The sequence below is a fragment of the Pelmatolapia mariae genome, linkage group LG3_W (genome assembly GCF_036321145.2).
Source record: "Pelmatolapia mariae isolate MD_Pm_ZW linkage group LG3_W, Pm_UMD_F_2, whole genome shotgun sequence".
NCBI lineage: Eukaryota > Metazoa > Chordata > Actinopteri > Cichliformes > Cichlidae > Pelmatolapia > Pelmatolapia mariae.
The window spans coordinates 8628549-8654825 of record NC_086229.1 but is presented as its reverse complement, the minus strand read 5'-3'; the positions used below and the strand labels follow the sequence as shown (position 1 = coordinate 8654825).

Here is a 26277-nt window from a genome sequence, read left to right as displayed (position 1 = left end):
TACATCTGTCACCATCTTACAATGCTGTGAATGCAGCAATTCCCCAACTCTCTGTGAATGGTTCTCATGGCCAGTGATCAGTGGTCTTTGATCAGTGGGTTTTGGTCAGTGATTGTTGATAAATGGTCATGAGAATTTGTATAATTATGATTAAGGAACTGACCTCCCAGTCCATTGTTCCTTCAGTGGGCTGGTTTCAGTACTTATGCAGTCAGCTGAGACTGAAGAAGTCACTTGAATGAGTGACGAAACGTTTCTCCCACAAAACGCTACGTCCAGATGAACAGATTCAACTTTTGGAGATTTACTTTCCTGGATGATTGAGAATGCATCAAGACGTTCCATTTCCAAATGTTAGCTGACACTTTATTAGATACACTGGCATCTATCTCAGATATACCTGTGACCTAGATGTTCCTGCAAACAGACTCCTTGGAGACACCCTACATAAATATCCATGTACTATCCAGCTAGACTAGTGTGTCTGTCCCTGAAAATATTACTGCATGTGTGATTGTTCATGTCCCATCTGCAGGATACAAACATGAAGTGAGTGAAAGACGCAGGAAATGTTTCCAGCTCTTCCTCCTCTATCACACATTCTTCATACCTGAGAGTGTCCAGTCTCCAGCCTTGATCCTTCAGTCCACCCGACAGCAGCTTCATTCCTGAGTCTCCTGGATGATTGTAACTCAGGTCCAGCTCTCTCAGATGGGAGGGGTTGGAGCTCAGAGCTGAGGCCAGAGAAGTACAGCCTTCCTCTGTGATCAGACAGCCTGACAGACTGCAGACACACAAAACAACAATCTATCTGTCAACAATCGTTTTCCCTTTGTCACAATAACATTTTTCCATTTACATCCATTCAATGTAACTTTATTTATAAGTGACAATACCCAACAGACAACAACACTCATCTGAAGCTGTTTAACAGTGTAAGGTAACAGCCTCCAATATTAGAGAGAAAGCCCCAAACATCAATCCACGGTGAGCAGCACTTGGTGATGGTGGGAAGGAAGAACTCCCTTTGACACAAAGATCCTCCCAGTGAAAACAGGCTCCAGGAGGAGCATCTACCATGACTGGTTGCAGGGTGAGGGGAAAGACGAGATGAGCTCAGAGAGACAAGAACAAAACACAAACTAAGGAGAGAGAAGACAAAGGTTAAGGACATGCAGTAGTGACAAATAAAAGCATCAGGAGTGAAAAGAGGGGAGTGGAGAAGAAAGCAGAGCGTCATGGGAAGTCCACCAACAGCCTGAGCCTATAGCAGCATAACTAAGGGATGGTTCAGGGTCACCTGATCCAGCTCGAACTATAAGCTTTATCAAAAAGGAAAGTTTGAAGCTGATCTTCAAAGTAGAGAGGGTGTCTGTCTCCTGAACTCAAACTGGGAGCTGCTTCCACACCAAGTCCAACATAGCCAGACTTTCTTTGTGTTTGCTGTTTTGACAAAACCTCAAATCCCAGTCAGAGATGATGAGCATCATCACAGTGATGATCATTTCTCTGTTAACCCAGGCTTTCTGCTTCAGGATCTGTGCACGCTCACAGAACAAGGAGACCTTTAAACATCATTTCACTAAATGGATGGACTGAGCACAGCCTACAGATGAACTGGTGCTAGAGATCATAAAGAACATCAAACAGTCAAATACAACACTTTAGATGGAAATATGAGATTAAAGCTGCAGACAATCATGAACCTGCTGAATTCATGAACATCAAGAATGCAGCGAGTGGTAAAATAAAGATTTGACCTCAGTGTTTCTGTCTATTCCTAACATGTTCCTAACATGATAACTGCACTTTAGAGCTCTAAAACTGGAACTGACACATATTTAAACTCTACATGTTACTCAGTACATTCAGTTCTGACACTCGCCCACAGTCCAACAAAGGAAACATGGAGATCACATCAGTTTGTCATCAAAGTCTAATTATTAGGGCAACTTAACCTGTTATTATCTCGTTAACTCATTAATTGATTAATGTCAGCAATAATTTTAATCATAGTTTTTAAAATCATGATTATTGTGAAAGTGCTCACTGGCTCTGAATATAAAAGCCATGGGTCACAGGAGGGATGTTGACCATTGCTGGCTTGAAATGCGCGTCATTATGCGTCTCAGCCAATGAGAGTATTGAGGGTGGGCCTAATACTACTGCAGCGCTCACATGACCTGGGACAGAAACATGGAGACAGGTACAGATCTTTGACACGGACATTTTAAACTGTTCCAGAGGGCAGTGTTGATACAACTAAAGTTATTTGGAAGCAAAGTTGAGTTTTTTATCATTGGAGTACTTCAAGTCGGAAGTATCACTTAAATTAATTTCACGCTGTTGATGGCAGCAAACAAACCACCCAAACAAACAGAGGTGGGAGGCTTGGGCAGACTACGTAGATTCAGCTTGTGGGAGGAGTCTAGATAAACCAAAGAAAGACAAGCTAACAAACGCCACAGTGAAGTGAGTAGCTACAAACTGCAGGCCGATTAGTGTTGTTGAAGAAGTCGGTCTGAGGAACGTTCTTAGGATCAACAAATGACGGCATGTATGAGCCTCAAGACGCACCATCACAAGAAGAATACATGAGCTGTAGAAAAAGGAGAGACCACGAAAGCCACGGTGTTACAACATGAACCTGCTGTTGGTCCCTGTTACGACCCGGCTCGAGGCCGCAACATAAAAAAAGGAGACGAATAGCAGAGTGTAGGTAGGAAGAGGTTTTATCTTATAATGGATAGGAGGTTGGCTGAAATGGCTGGTACCACCCAGGCAAAGACAAGTGAGCTCCCTGGGAGCTTGCCTCAGGTATGCTTTTTATCCACACCTGACTAGGTGTGGCCAATTAGCACCAGCTGAAAACATTGAGGAGATTAGGGGATGCAGAGGGACGTAACACCTCCTCCCTCAAAAGGGTTCCTCTAGGACCCCTAAACAAATTAAAAGCCCCTCTGAAGCCTTGATCCCTCAAAAATAAGCCCTCAAAAAGCATACACTTGAGTACTTTAATACCAGGTCTCCTAACACAACTAAATACTGACATTTCATTAGTTAGCATCTTTAAGCATGGATGCCCCGTCATGAGGATCTGAAGTTGCCACACTGAACACACACACAAAGTAACATGTGACCAACACAAAGGAGTACAACAGTCACAAACCCAAAATGATTACCTGACCTGCTACAACACAAAACCAAAAGTAGCAGCAAATAATCCCAACTAAGTGATCTGTTGTCTCCACCACACAAACAGTCACATACAAGTGGCCCTATACCACAACAAGTTACTTTATTCCAAAAAGTTCAGTAAAGCAAGCACACTAGTAACCAACCACAAATGGAGAGCTATGGCCACACAATGATCACGTCAAGGGCGGCTCAGCACCCCTCAGTGTTATTGCCATCACTTGGCCAACAACACTCACAAGTGATCCAACAAAATAGCCATATTCCCCACAACACTAAAGGTCACAACATAAAACACTCACCTCACAAGGATCTCTTCAGCATCCATCAACACTGACATATTAGATGCACACACAGTACACATTATGCCAACTTAAAAACAACCTACCCGCCTCAGCTACAAGACCATGTCTTAACCTCCTGCCAAGTTTGGTGCCACTAATTCACTTTGAGCAACTCCCAGCCTAAAACGCTAAAAAAAACCAATAAAACTTTACCTGTCTAGTCTTCAGTGGTGTACCGGGCTCGAGGCACCTTTAAACGCAAACTCAAGGGTAGGCAGCAGACCAGGGGTACAGTCTCCCACCAAACCCTGAAGCGTACCCCCACCCAGGATAACCACCAAACACAAAAAACTAAAACAACAAAGCAAAACAAACAAGTGCTTCGATGGAAGGGCAGCACAGCCACCCAGCTGAAACACACTTACTAAAGGGAGTCTGCCCAATTACAGTGAACACCATCACTCACCCACTTAAAAGCAATACAAAAAACTGATATTCAGTCTCCACTAAAATGTCCAAACAATCCCGGACGAGCCCCCACTTATGTTACGACCCGGCTCGAGGCCGCAACATAAAAAAAGGAGACGAATAGCAGAGTGTAGGTAGGAAGAGGTTTTATCTTATAATGGATAGGAGGTTGGCTGAAATGGCTGGTACCACCCAGGCAAAGACAAGTGAGCTCCCTGGGAGCTTGCCTCAGGTATGCTTTTTATCCACACCTGACTAGGTGTGGCCAATTAGCACCAGCTGAAAACATTGAGGAGATTAGGGGATGCAGAGGGACGTAACAGTCCCTCTGGAGACTACTGGACATAGCTGGGTAACCATGGTTACCTGGGAGTTACAGAAACGTGCAGAACGTGATTCATGTTGCACAGCAGTGGGACATTTGAAATAAAGTCAGCACACTCAGTACAGACAGTGCATCAAATATGATGCTGCTGCCAGACGTCTGCCTTTGAACGCGTCCCTGCATCGCACACAACACCAAGGTTGCCATGGCAATCACAGCTAACAGGGACAACGTGCACAGCTGGAACCCTGCAGGTATATTTAACATGATGTATTTCTCAGTGTCCTGTCTGTGTGTGAGAGACAAACAGCCTCTGTATGTGTGTGTAAATACAGCATGAATATGTAGAGGACATGTTTGTGTATATAAGTACATGAATGCTCTGCGTCATTTGAATCTTTGATTCTTGTTTCTGTTGCAGGTCTGTGACTGAACTTCTGGGAGGAGAAAAGTTGGTTTTCATGCTCTGTGATTCTGTGTTTTGTCATCTCTCTCAGGTGATGGAGAGCTCAGATGATGACCCCGCCTACGTGGTCAAATTCAAGTCTACATTCAGAACAGACCTGGAGACACGCAAGCAAAATGCCAACATTGTATATGTGAAAACTGCTGCTGCACTGGAGCCAGATTCAAGGAGCTCAGGTGTTTACCCAGATCTTACTGAACTTACTGAAGGAACAGAGGGTTGTTGGAGGGAAACCTGTGGAAGCAACAACATCCGAGTAGTGATGGGTCCTGCAAAACTGACGCACCGACGCATGTATCAAGCTCACCTAGCGATGCGTGTATCGGTGCGTGCGTCACTTTAAGAAAAAGTCACGTGATCGATACAGCTGCTGTATCGCTCATTGTCAACGCGCCAAACTGTGTTTAAAAGGTACCGCATCCGTATCTGCCAGCGGAATGAGTCGCCACCAAAAAAACCCCCACAAAATTACTCTGGCAAAGAAAAAAAAGAATACACATCTCTCCATAACAAAATGGAGCCAAAAAGTAAAAGAAACGTTTCTGCTGTGTGGGATCATTTTGATCTTTTAACTGCAAATAAGGTAACTGTTTGTTTCAGTGTAATCTATCAGAATAGGAAAAACAGCAATGTCACTTGAAGTGTAAATTATTTATTTCATTTTATGCAGGTTAAATGTTGCATCTGTTCTGCGGAGCTTTCTTACAAACAAAAGCGCCTCCTCAGTGTTACAGAGGCAAACATGAAAATGAGGAGACAAACACACTGAGAATGAACACAGGTCAGCCTATACTGACACTGAACAGCTTTATCATTTTTTTTATTAGTATGCGTTTTATTTTTCAAATCAAGCATCTAGGAAGATTGTTCTGGACCAGGCAGTCCTGAATTTTATTATAAAGGACTGCCAACCCCTTAGTATTGTGGAGAGTGTCAGAGAGAAACATTCCAAGATCAGAGGATCCTTTAACGTACTGGGGGAATAGGAAGACATCTTATCAGAACCTTTTCCACCTGACTTTACAGCTTTTGTGTACCCCAGCTTCATCTGTGCCTGTGAGTTTTCCAAAGCTGGGGAAAAGGTGTAAAAAACAAACAAACAAAAAGCAATAGACTGAATGCAAAAAGATTGAATAAACTTATTTTTCTGAATAGAAATTTATAATAAACTCTGAGTCGAATGGGTAATATTACATTCACAATACTTTCATTTTAATTTTCACTTAATGTCATTCACACTATATTTTAAAGATGTAAATGGTCTGTATTTGTATAGCACTTTACTAGTCCCTAAGGACCCCAAAGCGCTTTTCACATCCAGTCATCCACCCATTCACACACTGGTGATGTCTACAATACTTGCAATATAAAAGATATAAAATGATTCCATAGAAAGTACAATACCGTACAGTGTATAAGTCTGACTAGGTCATTGAATTGTTGTGAAATGTTGCGAGTCTCAAGTAAGTTGCCTGCAATGATATTTAAGGTCCAGCAGGTGTCAGTATGGAGCAAAACAGCAAAACTGTGTCGACACAGTGCCGATACAGTTTGGGGAATGTGCTGAAACGCTTCATGAGGCCTCATCTACCCATCACTACATCCGAGCCACCAGAGAAAAAGTTGGCCCTATTGGTGCTTCATCAGAGTGTGAACAGGAGGAAGACTCAGCTGAGAACAGTGTGGTGGATACAGAGCAGAGCCCACCATCAGTACAGAGGCCTGTCCATTAGAGTGCTGCTCCAAACATGCAGCACATGTACTTGGCCACAGCTGCAACATCTGTACCTGTGAGAGCTTGTTCTCTGTTGCTGCTCATATTGTACAGAAGAAGAGAGTTTCTTTATCATCAGAAAATGTCAGTGAGCTTGTGTGTCTTAGCAGCTGGCTCGGTGCAGAGGAGGAAGAACATGTCAAGTCAGAGGAAGATAAATGCAGTTCATGTTGTCAACTCAACCTGGATTATTGAAAGAGTTTTTCTTTGTCTTGTTTCTGACTGAGATTCTCCAAAGGAAGTCCAGCACAAACACACACTTCACACACTCAAAGTCCTGCACAGTAAATGAGCTGATGAGTGTTTGTGCTGCTGCCTGATAACAGAAAAATAGTTCTGCTGGTTCCTGTTCTGAAAACACACATTTATAAACGTTCACTTGCTGTTGATCAAAGGTGCCTGTTATAATGTTATGATGGTGGCTCTGGACTCTGAGGGGAACTTTGTAAAAAACTAGATCAAATGTTGACGTCCTGGCAGAGGCAAAGAACTTTGATTTGATATTTGATTTGATTAGATTTATGTTTCAGCTCAGACTGACAGAAATATTTGAACTGCTACTGTGTTAAAGGGAATACTGCTGTTAGAAAGCACCTGATTTGTTTCTGCACACTGAGTGTTGCACTTCTCATACTGCAGTACTATTAAAATAAGTACACAATACACTACTTTTGAACTCATGATTGAATGTTGCTGTAACAAAGCCATTAATGGTGATTCAAAGTGTTCATGGTTGCCCAGCACTACAAATGATTGTACAAGTGTGACTGATCCACTTTCTAATGTGTGTGTAGCCCACACTGTGTGTCACTGTGTCACAGGTGAGTCTGTGTATCCAGGTTCTATGAGGAGAACAGGATATAGTGACTGAGTCCAGCAGCTTAAAGTCTGACTCCATCTTCCATTTAAATAACTCACCAACAACTGAATAGCTTTGCCTTTGTGTAGCTGACACTTCATTTTAATGTCCTTCTATTCTGGTTCATCTGGTTTCAGTTTCTATAAGCACACAGGTTTCATCAGTGACTCTGTGACCTCAGTAATCTTTGCTGGGCCTTAATGCTCTGAACAAAGCTGCACATCACAAGACTAAATAGAAATGAATCAGTCTTTCATTTCTCACTGCTGTTTGACTTCAGCTCTCAATGTCCCACCATAACCCATGGAAAGAATTACTGTCCATCCAGGCTCCTGAACATGAAGCTGATGAAGGTGGAGTATTGTGAGGGCTGATGGAGATGATGATGAAGATAACAATCCAGGAGCAGTGTCTTAACATATGGGCCGTGGGCCAAATCCAGCCCTTGAAATAATTTCATATGTCAAATATTGATGAATTTTCAGGCTTCCTGATAATCAATGTGAGCACGGCTGAGATTTTATTCTGATGAGCAAACCATGTGGTCAAACACTTTAGGAGACAGACTGGGATCATACAATTATGTGAAAGAAGACGGAAATGTCCCATAGACAGCAAGGGTAGTGGTATAGACCAGGTACACAGAGAAACAGGGAGCTGTATTTAAATGCAAGCGTGTCAGGAAACAGTGAAAAGGCAAAATGAGCAGCATCTGGCTGCATTTCAGTGATATTGGAGACCACAAAGCTGAGTGCAACATTTATATAGGAGATATACAGGAGATGCTGAGAGTAGAACTGATAAAACTAGGAGCTGGCTAAAGTGATGCCCATTTTTATTTCCACCCATTTTCATTGTGGAGGACAAAAGGTTTCAAACTCGTCCAGGTCTTAAACCTCACGTGTTCTTCCTAATAGCAGTAAATGGATAAAAATAAGGCTTTTATGAAAACACTGAATACAAATTGATGCCTTTCAAAAGACTAAATGTACAGTTCAGTATTGAATACTACATAAAATAAACTATATATAAAGTGTGTCTGAATGGCAGAGATGCAGAAATATGTGCATGTAGCACAGAGCCACGGCTCAGTGTCTGAATGAGTCTCACAGACCTGAATGTGCTGTTGAAGCCATTTATAATTATAACATAATTCTTTACTTGTTTGACCTGCTCCTTACCACAAGCGACCAGATGTAGAAGGTTTTGGACTTTTAACTATATTTTCTTACGTTTTACAACTTTTCTTACTGTTAAAAACCTTGTTATGGCCATTCATGCTATACAAAGTAATTAGACTTGTGTGGTATCTACAGAAATGTCAGAATCTCAGCTGAAAGGTCACAAAACCATCTCAACAACCACCAAACAGCTGAAACAGCAGGTGAACAGATTACACAACAAAGATGTAAACACAAATCCCCCTGATCATCTGTTTTTTTAAACATGAAGCGTAGTTTTGGACGTTCATTTACTGCTGGTTCAGTGAATTTTGGTTGGACAGTGATGAAACCTGCAGTCTCAGAATCTGTGAGAAGTCTGCTTTCAGCACGCAACAGCATTGTTGTGTTGTGTGCTGTGGATTCACCTCTGCAAACTCATCACTGTTTTCACCATCATGTTTCTACTTAGACAATAACAAAGGAAGCAGTTCCCAGGAACTACTTCCTGTCTTGTTAACATGAGAGTATGTTGCCCTTCAAAACACCTCCACTTCTCCTCTTATTAGAGGACTGCCTTATTATTAATCTGCTAATTCTGTCAGTTGATGAAAGAAAAATGCTTGATCTCACCTGAGAGTTTCCAGTGTACAGTGTGGACTCTTCAGTCCTTCAGACAGAAGCTTCACGCCTGAATCCTTCAGGTTAATGTTACTCAGGTCCAGCTGTCTCAGATTAGAGGTCTGAGAGCTGAGACCTGAGGACAGAGCTTCACAGCTTCTCTCTGACAGGTCACAGCGACTCAGTCTGAAAAACAACAGATAAACAATTACAAAAATAAAACAACCCACACAGTCATGTTGAAGTGTAAGAACATATTATTATATTTAGCAATATTTAATCTTGTTGTTGTCAGGAAACTGAGCACTGATGCAACATGTGGAGAGAATCAGAGGAGAAGAAGTGAAGAGAGAACAGCAGTAAAACAACACTGAATTGTTCAGAGTGCTTTTGGTATCAACAAAATGTGTTTCTTTATTTTGTATTTGTTTTAGTAGAATTGATGATTATCACTTAGATAACAACCACAGGTCAGGTCTAAATTGGTAACAGTTACACCCAGAAATATTTCAGAAATGTGGACAATTTGTGCTCCAATGTATTCAGTATTGAACAAACTGAGTACCGATGACCACTTAATATTTTTGATATTTTATTTGAGTTTTCCCACCTGATCTATGTTAACTAGAATAAACATTCAAAATCTAAAGCTATGATCACATATTTACTTACAGAGCTTTGTTTGAGGCTTTGACCACTGGCAGCAGCCTCAGAAGACCCTTTTTAAAGGCTCATGTTCTCACTTAGATCATTTATTTCTACTTACATTTCTTTCTGGGAAAAATGGTGATTTGTTTGAAAACAGGAACTATTTTCCCCAAAAATCAGCCCTGGATTAGTAAATCACTCCTACATGTTGTCAGGCAGAAGAAACTGTTTTGTTATGAGGGAGAGAAGAAAAAGATTGAGACACAGAAACTTGTTGAAAGACATAGCCAGACTTTCTTTGTGTTTGCTGTTTTGACAAAACCTCAAATCCCAGTCAGAGATGATGAGCATCATCACAGTGATGATCATTTCTCTGTTAACCCAGGCTTTCTGCTTCAGGATCTGTGCACGCTCACAGAACAAGGAGACCTTTAAACATCATTTCACTAAATGGATGGACTGAGCACAGCCTACAGATGAACTGGTGCTAGAGATCATAAAGAACATCAAACAGTCAAATTCAACACTTTAGATGGAAATATGAGATTAAAGCTGCAGACAATCATGAACCTGCTGAATTCATGAACATCAAGAATGCAGCGAGTGGTAAAATAAAGATTTGACCTCAGTGTTTCTGTCTATTCCTAACATGTTCCTAACATGATAACTGCACTTTAGAGCTCTAAAACTGGAACTGACACATATTTAAACTCTACATGTTACTCAGTACATTCAGTTCTGACACTCGCCCACAGTCCAACAAAGGAAACATGGAGATCACATCAGTTTGTCATCAAAGTCTAATTATTAGGGCAACTTAACCTGTTATTATCTCGTTAACTCATTAATTGATTAATGTCAGCAATAATTTTAATCATAGTTTTTAAAATCATGATTATTGTGAAAGTGCTCACTGGCTCTGAATATAAAAGCCATGGGTCACAGGAGGGATGTTGACCATTGCTGGCTTGAAATGCGCGTCATTCATTATGCGTCTCAGCCAATGAGAGTATTGAGGGTGGGCCTAATACTACTGCAGCGCTCACATGACCTGGGACAGAAACATGGAGACAGGTACAGATCTTTGACACGGACATTTTAAACTGTTCCAGAGGGCAGTGTTGATACAACTAAAGTTATTTGGAAGCAAAGTTGAGTTTTTTATCATTGGAGTACTTCAAGTCGGAAGTATCACTTAAATTAATTTCACGCTGTTGATGGCAGCAAACAAACCACCCAAACAAACAGAGGTGGGAGGCTTGGGCAGACTACGTAGATTCAGCTTGTGGGAGGAGTCTAGATAAACCAAAGAAAGACAAGCTAACAAACGCCACAGTGAAGTGAGTAGCTACAAACTGCAGGCCGATTAGTGTTGTTGAAGAAGTCGGTCTGAGGAACGTTCTTAGGATCAACAAATGACGGCATGTATGAGCCTCAAGACGCACCATCACAAGAAGAATACATGAGCTGTAGAAAAAGGAGAGACCACGAAAGCCACGGTGTTACAACATGAACCTGCTGTTGGTCCCTCTGGAGACTACTGGACATAGCTGGGTAACCATGGTTACCTGGGAGTTACAGAAACGTGCAGAACGTGATTCATGTTGCACAGCAGTGGGACATTTGAAATAAAGTCAGCACACTCAGTACAGACAGTGCATCAAATATGATGCTGCTGCCAGACGTCTGCCTTTGAACGCGTCCCTGCATCGCACACAACACCAAGGTTGCCATGGCAATCACAGCTAACAGGGACAACGTGCACAGCTGGAACCCTGCAGGTATATTTAACATGATGTATTTCTCAGTGTCCTGTCTGTGTGTGAGAGACAAACAGCCTCTGTATGTGTGTAAATACAGCATGAATATGTAGAGGACATGTTTGTGTATATAAGTACATGAATGCTCTGCGTCATTTGAATCTTTGATTCTTGTTTCTGTTGCAGGTCTGTGACTGAACTTCTGGGAGGAGAAAAGTTGGTTTTCATGCTCTGTGATTCTGTGTTTTGTCATCTCTCTCAGGTGATGGAGAGCTCAGATGATGACCCCGCCTACGTGGTCAAATTCAAGTCTACATTCAGAACAGACCTGGAGACACGTAAGCAAAATGCCAACATTGTATATGTGAAAACTGCTGCTGCACTGGAGCCAGATTCAAGGAGCTCAGGTGTTTACCCAGATCTTACTGAACTTACTGAAGGAACAGAGGGTTGTTGGAGGGAAACCTGTGGAAGCAACAACATCCGAGTAGTGATGGGTCCTGCAAAACTGACGCACCGACGCATGTATCAAGCTCACCTAGCGATGCGTGTATCGGTGCGTGCGTCACTTTAAGAAAAAGTCACGTGATCGATACAGCTGCTGTATCGCTCATTGTCAACGCGCCAAACTGTGTTTAAAAGGTACCGCATCCGTATCTGCCAGCGGAATGAGTCGCCACCAAAAAACCCCCCACAAAATTACTCTGGCAAAGAAAAAAAAGAATACACATCTCTCCATAACAAAATGGAGCCAAAAAGTAAAAGAAACGTTTCTGCTGTGTGGGATCATTTTGATCTTTTAACTGCAAATAAGGTAACTGTTTGTTTCAGTGTAATCTATCAGAATAGGAAAAACAGCAATGTCACTTGAAGTGTAAATTATTTATTTCATTTTATGCAGGTTAAATGTTGCATCTGTTCTGCGGAGCTTTCTTACAAACAAAAGCGCCTCCTCAGTGTTACAGAGGCAAACATGAAAATGAGGAGACAAACACACTGAGAATGAACACAGGTCAGCCTATACTGACACTGAACAGCTTTATCATTTTTTTTATTAGTATGTGTTTTATTTTTCAAATCAAGCATCTAGGAAGATTGTTCTGGACCAGGCAGTCCTGAATTTTATTATAAAGGACTGCCAACCCCTTAGTATTGTGGAGAGTGTCAGAGAGAAACATTCCAAGATCAGAGGATCCTTTAACGTACTGGGGGAATAGGAAGACATCTTATCTGAACCTTTTCCACCTGACTTTACAGCTTTTGTGTACCCCAGCTTCATCTGTGCCTGTGAGTTTTCCAAAGCTGGGGAAAAGGTGTAAAAAACAAACAAACAAAAAGCAATAGACTGAATGCAAAAAGATTGAATAAACTTATTTTTCTGAATAGAAATTTATAATAAACTCTGAGTCGAATGGGTAATATTACATTCACAATACTTTCATTTTAATTTTCACTTAATGTCATTCACACTATATTTTAAAGATGTAAATGGTCTGTATTTGTATAGCACTTTACTAGTCCCTAAGGACCCCAAAGCGCTTTTCACATCCAGTCATCCACCCATTCACACACTGGTGATGTCTACAATACTTGCAATATAAAAGATATAAAATGATTCCATAGAAAGTACAATACCGTACAGTGTATAAGTCTGACTAGGTCATTGAATTGTTGTGAAATGTTGCGAGTCTCAAGTAAGTTGCCTGCAATGATATTTAAGGTCCAGCAGGTGTCAGTATGGAGCAAAACAGCAAAACTGTGTCGACACAGTGCCGATACAGTTTGGGGAATGTGCTGAAACGCTTCACGAGGCCTCATCTACCCATCACTACATCCGAGCCACCAGAGAAAAAGTTGGCCCTATTGGTGCTTCATCAGAGTGTGAACAGGAGGAAGACTCAGCTGAGAACAGTGTGGTGGATACAGAGCAGAGCCCACCATCAGTACAGAGGCCTGTCCATTAGAGTGCTGCTCCAAACATGCAGCACATGTACTTGGCCACAGCTGCAACATCTGTACCTGTGAAAGCTTGTTCTCTGTTGCTGCTCATATTGTACAGAAGAAGAGAGTTTCTTCATCATCAGAAAATGTCAGTGAGCTTGTGTGTCTTAGCAGCTGGCTCGGTGCAGAGGAGGAAGAACATGTCAAGTCAGAGGAAGATAAATGCAGTTCATGTTGTCAACTCAACCTGGATTATTGAAAGAGTTTTTCTTTGTCTTGTTTCTGACTGAGATTCTCCAAAGGAAGTCCAGCACAAAGACACACTTCACACACTCAAAGTCCTGCACAGTAAATGAGCTGATGAGCGTTTGTGCTGCTGCCTGATAACAGAAGAATAGTTCTGCTGGTTCCTGTTCTGAAAACACACATTTATAAATGTTCACTTGCTGTTGATCAAAGGTGCCTGTTATAATGTTATGATGGTGGCTCTGGACTCTGAGGGGAACTTTGTAAAAAACTAGATCAAATGTTGACGTCCTGGCAGAGGCAAAGAACTTTGATTTGATATTTGATTTGATTAGATTTATGTTTCAGCTCAGACTGACAGAAATATTTGAACTGCTACTGTGTTAAAGGGAATACTGCTGTTAGAAAGCACCTGATTTGTTTCTGCACACTGAGTGTTGCACTTCTCATACTGCAGTACTATTAAAATAAGTACACAATACACTACTTTTGAACTCATGATTGAATGTTGCTGTAACAAAGCCATTAATGGTGATTCAAAGTGTTCATGGTTGCCCAGCACTACAAATGATTGTACAAGTGTGACTGATCCACTTTCTAATGTGTGTGTAGCCCACACTGTGTGTCACTGTGTCACAGGTGAGTCTGTGTATCCAGGTTCTATGAGGAGAACAGGATATAGTGACTGAGTCCAGCAGCTTAAAGTCTGACTCCATCTTCCATTTAAATAACTCACACCAACAACTGAACAGCTTTGCCTTTGTGTAGCTGACACTTCATTTTAATGTCTTTCTATTCTGGTTCATCTGGTTTCAGTTTCTATAAGCACACAGGTTTCATCAGTCACTCTGTGACCTCAGTAATCTTTGCTGGGCCTTAATGCTCTGAACAAAGCTGCACATCACAAGACTAAATAGAAATGAATCAGTCTTTCATTTCTCACTGCTGTTTGACTTCAGCTCTCAATGTCCCACCATAACCCATGGAAAGAATTACTGTCCATCCAGGCTCCTGAACATGAAGCTGATGAAGGTGGAGTATTGTGAGGGCTGATGGAGATGATGATGAAGATAACAATCCAGGAGCAGTGTCTTAACATATGGCCCGTGGGCCAAATCCAGCCCTTGAAATAATTTCATATGTCAAATATTGATGAATTTTCAGGCTTCCTGATAATCAATGTGAGCACGGCTGAGATTTTATTCTGATGAGCAAACCATGTGGTCAAACACTTTAGGAGACAGACTGGGATCATACCATTATGTGAAAGAAGACGGAAATGTCCCATAGACAGCAAGGGTAGTGGTATAGACCAGGTACACAGAGAAACAGGGAGCTGTATTTAAATGCAAGCGTGTCAGGAAACAGTGAAAAGGCAAAATGAGCAGCATCTGGCTGCATTTCAGTGATATTGGAGACCACAAAGCTGAGTGCAACATTTATATAGGAGATATACAGGAGATGCTGAGAGTAGAACTGATAAAACTAGGAGCTGGCTAAAGTGATGCCCATTTTTATTTCCACCCATTTTCATTGTGGAGGACAAAAGGTTTCAAACTCGTCCAGGTCTTAAACCTCACGTGTTCTTCCTAATAGCAGTAAATGGATAAAAATAGGGCTTTTATGAAAACACTGAATACAAATTGCTGCCTTTCAAAAGACTAAATGTACAGTTCAGTATTGAATACTACATAAAATAAACTATATACAAAGTGTGTCTGAATGGCAGAGATGCAGAAATATGTGCATGTAGCACAGAGCCACGGCTCAGTGTCTGAATGAGTCTCACAGACCTGAATGTGCTGTTGAAGCCATTTATAATTATAACATAATTCTTTACTTGTTTGACCTGCTCCTTACCACAAGCGACCAGATGTAGAAGGTTTTGGACTTTTAACTATATTTTCTTACGTTTTACAACTTTTCTTACTGTTAAAAACCTTGTTATGGCCATTCATGCTATACAAAGTAATTAGACTTGTGTGGTATCTACAGAAATGTCAGAATCTCAGCTAAAAGTTCACAAAACCATCTCAACAACCACCAAACAGCTGAAACAGCAGGTGAACAGATTACACAACAAAGATGTAAACACAAATCCCCCTGATCATCTGTTTTTTTAAACATGAAGCGTAGTTTTGGACGTTCATTTACTGCTGGTTCAGTGAATTTTGGTTGGACAGTGATGAAACCTGCAGTCTCAGAATCTGTGAGAAGTCTGCTTTCAGCACGCAACAGCATTGTTGTGTTGTGTGCTGTGGATTCACCTCTGCAAACTCATCACTGTTTTCACCATCATGTTTCTACTTAGACAATAACAAAGGAAGCAGTTCCCAGGAACTACTTCCTGTCTTGTTAACATGAGAGTATGTTGCCCTTCAAAACACCTCCACTTCTCCTCTTATTAGAGGACTGCCTTATTATTAATCTGCTAATTCTGTCAGTTGATGAAAGAAAAATGCTTGATCTCACCTGAGAGTTTCCAGTGTACAGTGTGGACTCTTCAGTCCTTCAGACAGAAGCTTCACGCCTGAATCCTTCAGGTTAATGTTACTCAGGTCCAGCTGTCTCAGATTAGAGGTCTGAGAGCTGAGACCTGAGGACAGAGCTTCACAGCTTCTCTCTGACAGGTCACAGCGACTCAGTCTGAAAAACAACAGATAAACAATTACAAAAATAAAACAACCCACACAGTCATGTTGAAGTGTAAGAACATATTATTATATTTAGCAATATTTAATCTTGTTGTTGTCAGGAAACTGAGCACTGATGCAACATGTGGAGAGAATCAGAGGAGAAGAAGTGAAGAGAGAACAGCAGTAAAACAACACTGAATTGTTCAGAGTGCTTTTGGTATCAACAAAATGTGTTTCTTTATTTTGTATTTGTTTTAGTAGAATTGATGATTATCACTTAGATAACAACCACAGGTCAGGTCTAAATTGGTAACAGTTACACCCAGAAATATTTCAGAAATGTGGACAATTTGTGCTCCAATGTATTCAGTATTGAACAAACTGAGTACCGATGACCACTTAATATTTTTGATATTTTATTTGAGTTTTCCCACCTGATCTATGTTAACTAGAATAAACATTCAAAATCTAAAGCTATGATCACATATTTACTTACAGAGCTTTGTTTGAGGCTTTGACCACTGGCAGCAGCCTCAGAAGACCCTTTTTAAAGGCTCATGTTCTCACTTAGATCATTTATTTCTACTTACATTTCTTTCTGGGAAAAATGGTGATTTGTTTGAAAACAGGAACTATTTTCCCCAAAAATCAGCCCTGGATTAGTAAATCACTCCTACATGTTGTCAGGCAGAAGAAACTGTCTTGTTATGAGGGAGAGAAGAAAAAGATTGAGACACAGAAACTTGTTGAAAGAGAGATGAAGCAGCTAAAATCAGGTCTAAAAGTAAAGCAGAGCATAAGTTGAATTAAGGACACTCGAGGCTGGCTTGGAAAGGAATGAAGTCCATGGTGGGAATGCAGAGCAAGGACAAAAGATGAATGTGATGCTGAATCAGCTTTGATATCATTGTCATCGTAGTCTAGAAGGGTTTCCAGTTCCTGCAGAGTCTGGCTGATCTTGATCTGGAGGGCATCTATAGTGAAATGGACCTATCTTATCCTTTCACTTAAAAGGTGTTTTTGTGCTCTCTGTAGAATCAAGTCTGCTCTGTGTCCCCTGACAGTGGATCCCAGGCGCAAGCTCTTAGGAACAACTCTGCTTTGTCTGCATCTTAGGTTGAAACGAAGTTGGTTCCTATGATCCGCCAGTTTCCTTGATTCCCTTTCATACTCCCGTACCAGTTGAAGGGTGTTCCTCCCAAAATGTACGCCAATATTTCTGTGAAGGTTCTCAGTCATCCAGGTCATTGTAGTCAGACTACGATGACCTGGATGACTGAGAACCTTCACAGACACTTTGATATCATTGATTTCAATGAAGAGCTTTGTGATTTTAGGAAAGGGCTGGTAGCTCTGAGAGTCCCACTGATGAGGTGTCTGTGAAGGTTCGCAGTCATCTAATGAGCTTAGAAAAAAAGGCATCTGGACTTCTTTAAGTTTCTTGAAGACGTTTCACCTCTCATCCAAGAAGCTTCTTTATTTCTAGGGTCAAATGGTAGAGAGTCCCAGATTTAAGCCCTGTGGGAGAGTCCGCCAAGGGGGTCATGAACCCCCCTGTTGATCCTCTACCTAATCACACGAGCCAAGGTGTGAAAATGGGTGTAGGTCACAATCAGCCAAGGTTGCAGAGAGCAATTGTGAAACCTAGCCCCACCCTATCATGTGATTTCTTGAGGTTAGCCTCTGTACAAGCAGACTTCAGCCATATGAGAGTGAGTGTGAGTGAATGAGAGCACACAGAGGACTCTCTGATCTGTGAATGTGTGTGACTTAGTGAAAAAGAGGATTGTACTGAATATACTGTGACTGACAGAGTTTAAAGAGAAAGGTGTTTGGATTAAAATGGATTATGCTAAAGTGAACGTGCTAATGAAATCTGAACTGACTGAAATGTGAAGTGAAGATTATTCAGATGTAAAAGAGAGAGAGGGGGTGATAATAAGGTGGGGCTGAAGATCAGTGAAGGGCATGCAAACACCTGATTGGCTGAGTAGATATCAGATCGACAGTTTCACTGTTTTCCCTGTGGATTATAACTTTAAGAAGATGTGACATTTATCAAGGAATCCTGCTCTCCGGATTATTTCCATGAACACTGATCTGGAACACATCTACAGTGCTGAAAGTGCCCATCTCACCACCAACCTCTCTGTGTACATTCACTTTTTAACCCTTTGTGAGACAATAAAGATTTAAATCTGAGTATTATTCTATGTTAGTTCAAACACCTCTAATAGGTTGGTTTAGTCTTTCCAAGTCATAACTTCCTTGGAGTCTGCGGTCCAGGCTTAAAAATCATCCTAGTTTAACAAGCACTAAAATCTAGAGGAGAGCTGCACTAACAGGTGTGACTGATGAGATCTGACCTGCAAGGATACTCAGGTTTATTTGTATCAGGACAAGCAGGGAAGACATGGACATCAACTCTGTCAGGCTGTCTGAGTCCGCTCACCCACATCAGCTCAGAACTCTGCATTATCTACTGAGTCAGACTCAGAGGATCAGGGATCAGAAGTTCTACAATGATTAGAACCAGACTTCCTGTATAGAGGTCTGTGGGCTTACTGATCCACAGTGTCAGCCCAGTTTTCACATCATATTCATCTCAGCACAACTAAAACATGGTGACTGACCTCAGAGTTTCAAATCGACATCGTGGATTCTCCAGAAGAAAACACAGCTGCTTCACTCCTGAATCCTGCAGGTTGTTGTAGTCTACACTCAGGTCCAGCACTCTGGGATACGAGGGGTTGGACTTCAGCGCTGCTGCCAGATAATCACAGCTGATCTCTGACAAATCACAGACCTTCAATCTGAATAAAAAATGAAAGATGTAAGCTTATTAGACAAAGTGTGAGCTTGAAATCATTCAGTGTTTCATCATCTGTTCAGAGATGAAGAAGGTTCAGAATGTAGAAGTTTAGAAAATGGAAACTCCAAACAGCTGAAGCCAACAGGAAGCAGCTTCAAACAAACGAAAGAAAAAAATTAATTTTTCATAATGAAGTTGTACATTTATCATAAAGTTGTCAAGTTTTGCCGTGTTAAATAAAAAAAAAACTGAACAGGAATCCTCAGAGTTGAACCCTCTGCACAGAGGTTCAGTTTCATCTTCAGGTCCCAAAGTGCAGAACAACAAGGTTTCAAACAGCTTCGTTCCAGCAGCATCAGCCACAGAAATGCAGAGAAAATTCTTTGGATCTCCTGGTTGTGTTGTGTGATGCTGTGTTTTTATGTCTGGTGTCTGTGTTGCTTTGTGAGGATGGATCATCTACTGCAGCCCCAGATAAACAGAGCTGGACCTGAACCTGGTAGCTTCACTTAGAAGACACTTGTGACAGGAAAGTGTGAGAAGTTTTGTGCAGACAAGTGTGGATTTAGAGTCTGGTACGAGCTCTCCACAGTCTTTGTGGAGATCCACATTCTCCATACTACCTGTGAGAAGCTGGAGAAATTTCTCCTCCAAATCCACTGAGCAGCTGCTCGTGGTGGTATTAGCTTCATGTGTGGGTGTTAGCATTAAGCCTCGGTGACACTCACTCACACACTGTGGACATGGTCACAGCTGGACGTGTGATGGAAGAGTCGTCCTTCCTGTTAAACTTCTTTGAGGTGAGCTTGAAGCTGCTGCTTGGGGCGCATGCACAGCTGGTTATTGTACTGGAAATGTTCTGCAGACGAGTCCACGCGCTCACAGCAAAGCTCAGTGTGGACGACGCTGTGCACGCCCCAATGCTGATTGGTTAGAAAGTGGGCGGGAACAGGGAAGAGAGCGACAGCAGCATTCAGCACAAACATGGAGGATCAAAGAAGAAGAACATGAGAAGCTCAGATGGAGGCTGCAGTGGACACTTTTCATTGTTTTAACGCTCGGTTTCACTTCAGCTTCACCAACAACAGCATAAGCAGAGCAGCCCACTGACTGCATGGCTGTGACAGCGCCCCCTGGTGACTGTAAACCACTATAACATGTAGACGGCAGTCTCATTGTGATTGTTCAAAGAAGACAATCAGCTGTGACTAAATGCAGCTCCTACAGCAGTGATGGGAATAACTACTGAAGCTAATCCAGTATCAAAGCTCAGGAATCAGCAGCTCCCACCTCGTTTTCTTTGAACAACTATTTTTAGCTGCTGTGTTTTTGTGTTTCTGCAGACCTCAAACATCCTGTCTTTGGAAGCCTTTACTGTCTGATAGTCTCAGAGCAGGATTTGGATCATTATTTGGCTTTTCTTCTATTGTTATGTTTAGTTTCTGCTTCACAGATATTCTCTTAGATGTTCTCTGAAATGTTTCCCAATGTAGGACAAACTTTCACAGTTTCTTCATAAAGGAGATAATATGTTAAAGACTGAATTATGATTCATATCTGAATGTACTGACTATTAATTATTGATGAGAACATAATCAGTAAATATAAGGATGTTTGAGTTTGGCTTTGATGAATATGAATAAAAGTAATAAAATAATGATTTAAGAGACAGGCCTAACTCAGGCCAGCTGACAGAGCGCACACAGGACACTTTGATCTCTGAATGTGTGCGACTCAGTGAAAAAGAGGATTGTACTGGATATACTGTGACTGACAAACAGAGTTTAAAGAGAAAGGTGTTTGGATTAAAATGGATTATGCTAAAGTGAACGTGCTAATGAAATCTGAACTGACTGAAATGTGAAAAAAAGATTATTCAGATGTAAAAGAGAGAAACTGATAATAAGGTGGGGCTGGAGATCAAACACCTGATTGGTTGACTAGATATCAGATCGACAGTTTCACTGTTTTCCCTGTGGATTATAACTTTAAGAAGATGTGACATTCATCAAGGAATCCTGCTCTCCGGATTATTTCCATGAACACTGAGCTGGAACACATCTACAGTGCTGGAAGTGCCCATCTCACCACCAACCTCTCTGTGCACATTCACCTTTAAACCTTTGTGAAACAATAAAGGTGTGAAACTGAGTATTATTCTATGTTAGTGCAAACACTTCTAATAGGTTGCTTTGGCCTTTCCAAGTCATATCTTTCCTTGGATCTGCATTCCAGGCTTCTAAAATCATCCTAGTTTAACAAGCACTACAATCTAGAGGAGAGCTGCACTAACAGGTGTGACTGATGAGATCTGACCTGCAAGGATACTCAGGTTTATTTGTATCAGGACAAGCAGGGAAGACATGGACATCAACTCTGTCAGGCTGCCTGAGTCCGCTCATCCATATCAGCTCAGAACTCTGCATTATCTACTGAGTCAGACTCAGAGGATCAGGGATCAGAAGTTCTACAAAGAGTAGAACAAGACTTCCTGTATAGAGGTCTGTGGGCTTACTGATCCACAGTGTCAGCCCAATTTTCACATCATATTCATCTCAGCACAACTAAAACATGGTGACTGACCTCAGAGTTTCAAATCGACATCGTGGATTCTCCAGAAGAAAACACAGCTGCTTCACTCCTGAATCCTGCAGGTTGTTGTAGTCTACACTCAGGTCCAGCACTCTGGGATACGAGGGGTTGGACTTCAGCGCTGCTGCCAGATAATCACAGCTGATCTCTGACAAACAACAGCGGTCCAATCTGTATAAAGAATAAAAGATGTAAGTTTATTAGACAAAGTGTGAGCTTGAAATCATTCAGTGTCTCATAATCTGTTCAGAGCTGAAGAAGGTTCAGAATGTAGAAGTTTAGAAAATGGAAACTCCAAACAGCTGAAGCCAACAGGAAGCAGCTTCAAACAAACAAGAGAAAAAACTCTGAATATTTCCCATTAAAGTCGTACATTTATCATAAAAACATGAAAAAGTCGTGTTTTTCCTTCAAAGAACAACATGGCTTCACTTTTAAAGGTGAAGTGTGAAAGAAATGGACATATTTGAAGTCCAACAAAACCAACACAATAATAACGACCACAATTTGATCTTCTTATATTGTAGCTTTTCAAGCCAAACATACTAAAAACATGAGCATACATATGTTTTCTGATAAAATGATGTGACAGGTAGAACAGAGTAAAGTGGTGGTGTTACAGCCTTTCTCCCCTCTGCTGCCGAGGCTGTTAGTCTCTCCCAAACTCAGCTACAGGACTTCCACATGAATGAAAGCAGCAGAAGTGACTTTACAAATGAAAGAGGAAGAGGAGAAGAAGAGGAGAGGGAGGCCACCTTGACCATCACTCCAGCTGAAAATATCACACTTCCATTAAAGTTGGTGAGAAAAAAACTGAAACTGATTTCATTTTTTCAGCTGGAACATCTTAGTTGTTCCTTTTTCAATACATACATAATTATATTTACAGTAAGTCTTATCAGTCCCCTTTTCTCTGTCAGTCACCGCCAATGTTCCCTCTAATTTTTCATGTGTCTGAACACACAAACTCCCTGAGCGGTCCGTTGCACCACTGTGAGCAACAGCAGACGTGTGCACTGTGGTCACGCCAGCATCGAATCCATGCAAGTTACATGGTTTATTAAAATAATCAAATTACAGCATTTACATTTATGTTAGACTACTTTTAATTAACTGATTTAGCCCACTTACAATGAAAATTGAAAACAATCTTGTTCATGACCTGTGTAGTATGTTAACACTATTGGAAGTAAAAATAACTGCTCCAATTTTGAAAACACAACTTTCTTTCTTTCTTTTTTTAAATAAAGCTCTGACTTGTATTATGAGTCTGTGGTCTGGGAGAGAGTCTGTAACTCTCTGTCTGCCAAATACAGTATATAAAGACCAATGTTGGGCTATTAATTATATAGTTACTTCTTCAAAAAAGTTACTGAGTTTTGCAAACAACAGAGTTTGTTGCAGTTGTGTACCTAAAAATGCAGCCAAGGCCATTTTATAAAATAAACATTCTAAACTATAAACAGGAGATGTATCACTCCTGTAACACCTGTAACATGTAAACCTGAGATCTGTGTGGAGCAGCTGACCTGTACGATGTGCACAACACAAACATTATTTACCATCAGTTACTGTGTGACTGAACCACGTGGGTGTATGAAACATCACTTTTAGTTTTAATAGCACATGGCAACATTCAGACGTGAATCTATACAGTAACACTTTGATTTGTTACAGTGAGGAGACTGTTGAAGGGAACGATGAGGGGAAACTGTAACAGCAGCAACAGAAACCAGGAGACAAAGCTGAGGTCTGGGTTCCTCTATGCTACACACAGCCTCCTGCTCCTGGACTTTAGTAAACACATAAATATCTCCAAGTACACTTACTTCAGAAACTCTATTAAACTCATTACAAGTTTACTTCAGCTTTAAATTACTCACAACATCAGCACACATGAGTAAACAAAGTAACCCACACAGCTACTGTTCAAGTTTAGTCATCTTTAATACAAATATACCTCATTATTATGAATCTCACAGCTACCTGCTCATTGAACTGAACAATGCTTCTGTTTTACCATTAAAACAAAATATGTGACTGTAAAAAATCTTCAGACAGTAATTAAGAATCTCCTAAGCAATCAAAGATAAAGAAAAGTTCACCTGCCAATTCTATAAAGCTTGGTTGTTTGTACAATAATATCATTTAATGATCAGCAGTGGGGATGTTTGGATCCTGACCTGAGAGTTTCCAGTGTACAATGTGGACTCTGCAGTGCAGCAGACAGAAGCTTCACTCCTGAATCCCGTAGGTCATTGTTACTCAGGTCCAGGTCTTTCAGACTAGAGGACTGGGAGTTGAGAACTGAGGACAGAGCATCACAGCTTCTCTCTGAGAGGTTACAGCCACTCAGTCTGGAAGAAAAACAAACAAACAAATTAATTAACCCTGTACAGCATAGCGTTGCCCTGAGGCAACAAACCACATTTTCATGCCTTACACTGGCCCTTCAAAAAAAAACAACAAAAAAACACTTTTTTTTTTCAAATAATGCTACCAGACACATCTCTTTCCAATGGAATGATGAGTTGAAGGTGGTTGTATGTGCATGAATATGTTAAAATGCATATTTGATTGTTCTACTTTTTAAAATTTATTTATACAGTAAAACTGTTAATTTTCATTCGTTGCCTCAAGGCAACACTGCGCAGTTAGCCCAATTTTTTCAGGCAATATAATGCATTTGCATATGTGTGTACAGATGTGTTTGTGTGCATTTATATGATCATAGTCAATGTTTTTTACTTTACAATCTACTCACAATTACAGGACATGGATGTAAATACCTTTTATGGAAGGAAACCAAGGGAATGTGCACTTTGTCATCTTTGTTAAATCAAGTCACTGAATCAAGTTTTGCTCAAGCTGGGCTCCATCGCCAGCTAACGGGACTAGCTGCCAGACCACGCCGGGCACCACGACCAGCTAACGAGGCTAGCTGCCAGACCACGCCAGGCCAAGCCGGGTACCAACACTAGCCAGCAAGGCTATCTGCCAGGCCACACAGGGCTCCACCACCAGCTAACGAGGCTAGCTGCCAGACCACGCCAGGCTTCACCAACAGCTAACGAGGCTAGCTGCCAGGACACGCCAGGCTCCACCACCAGCTAACGAGGCTAGCTGCCAGGCCACGCCAGGCTCCACCACCAGCTAACGAGGCTAGCTGCCAGACCACGCCAGGCTCCACCAACAGCTAACGAGGCTAGCTGCCAGGCCACGCCGGTTACCAACACTAACCAGCAAGGCTAGCTGGCAGGCCGAGCCTCGCTCCACCAACAGCCAGCGAGGTTAATTGCCAGGACAGGCCGGGCTTCGGCAACCCCCAAGGGTGCTTCGCAACCAGCGGGCCTTAACGCCGATAAGATGCCGCCTAAGAGGAGCAACGTTAATGAGGAGGAACTGGAGGACATAAAGAAATCCCTAAACTTTATGTCAGAAGAAATAACAACAATTTCAAAACAACAAAAACTGATACTTAATTTAATGGATGATATTAAAGAACTAAGAAGGCAGAGCGAGGAAAAGGACAAGAAGATTGCCATGCTGGAAGGACGGGTGTCAGATCTGGAACAATATTCAAGAGTAAATGATGTGATAGTGACAGGACTGGAAACCAAGCATCAGACATATGCACGGGTAGCAGCATCAGAGAGAGGGGAGCCACCTGAGCAAGAGCTACGCTCTTTGGAAGAGCAGGTAATGGCCTTCTTCAAAAGCAAAGGTATCGAAATGGACAGTAAAAATATTGAGGGATGCCATCCTCTTCCGAGGAAAAACAAAAATCAAATACCTGCCATTATCATTCGTTTTGTTAATAGAAAACAGAAAAAAGAACTGCTCAAGCAAGGAAGAAAGCTAAAAGGTACAAATGTTTATTTAAATGAACACCTAATCAAGAAAAATGCAGACATTGCAAGACAAGCAAGAATATTAAGAAAACAGAAGAAAATACAGTCAACTTGGACGTCAGACTGTAAAATATTCATTAAGTTAAATGGAACACCAGAGCAGGCTAAGGTTCTAGTCATCAAAGAAATGATGGAACTAGAAAAATATAACTGATAAATCAGAATGCAAAGCAGTGCTAAATACAATGGGACCGTCCAAGTGCACAACAAACGCAGATGTCTGACAATTTTCAACTAACAACTCATATAGATATTGAAAATAAGACATTGGTGTATGACAGCAACATAGATCCTGATTGTAATTTCTTTAATAATAAGACAAAGGAATGCAATTATTTTACAAATGAGCAACTTAAAAAGGAAATCAAGGTAGAACAGGGTATAACAATGGTTCACTTTAATAGTCGAAGCTTATATGCAAGCTTTCAATCCATCAAAGACTACATAACACAGTTTGAACAGCCATTCAAGGTGATAGCCATATCGGAGACCTGGATAACTCCTGGGAAAGAAGAAGACTTTAAAATAAACGGATATGAATTCCTTCATGTAGACAGGATCAACAAGAAAGGAGGTGGG

General features: G+C 41.2%; 1 protein-coding gene across 1 annotated transcript in view; it reads right to left on the bottom strand.

Moving 5' to 3' along the window:
- Window positions 1-10129: 10129 nt before the first annotated feature.
- The window catches only part of LOC134620360 (protein NLRC3-like), a 29600-nt gene continuing 13452 nt past the window's right edge, over window positions 10130-26277 (bottom strand). Inside the window, exons 3-5 of the mRNA XM_065470100.1 lie at window positions 23971-24144; window positions 16220-16393; window positions 10130-10202 (exon numbers count right to left, since the gene is read on the bottom strand). Coding sequence (XP_065326172.1) covers window positions 10196-10202; window positions 16220-16393; window positions 23971-24144 — 355 coding nt within the window. The 3' untranslated portion in view covers window positions 10130-10195. The remainder of the gene's footprint in view (window positions 10203-16219; window positions 16394-23970; window positions 24145-26277) is intronic.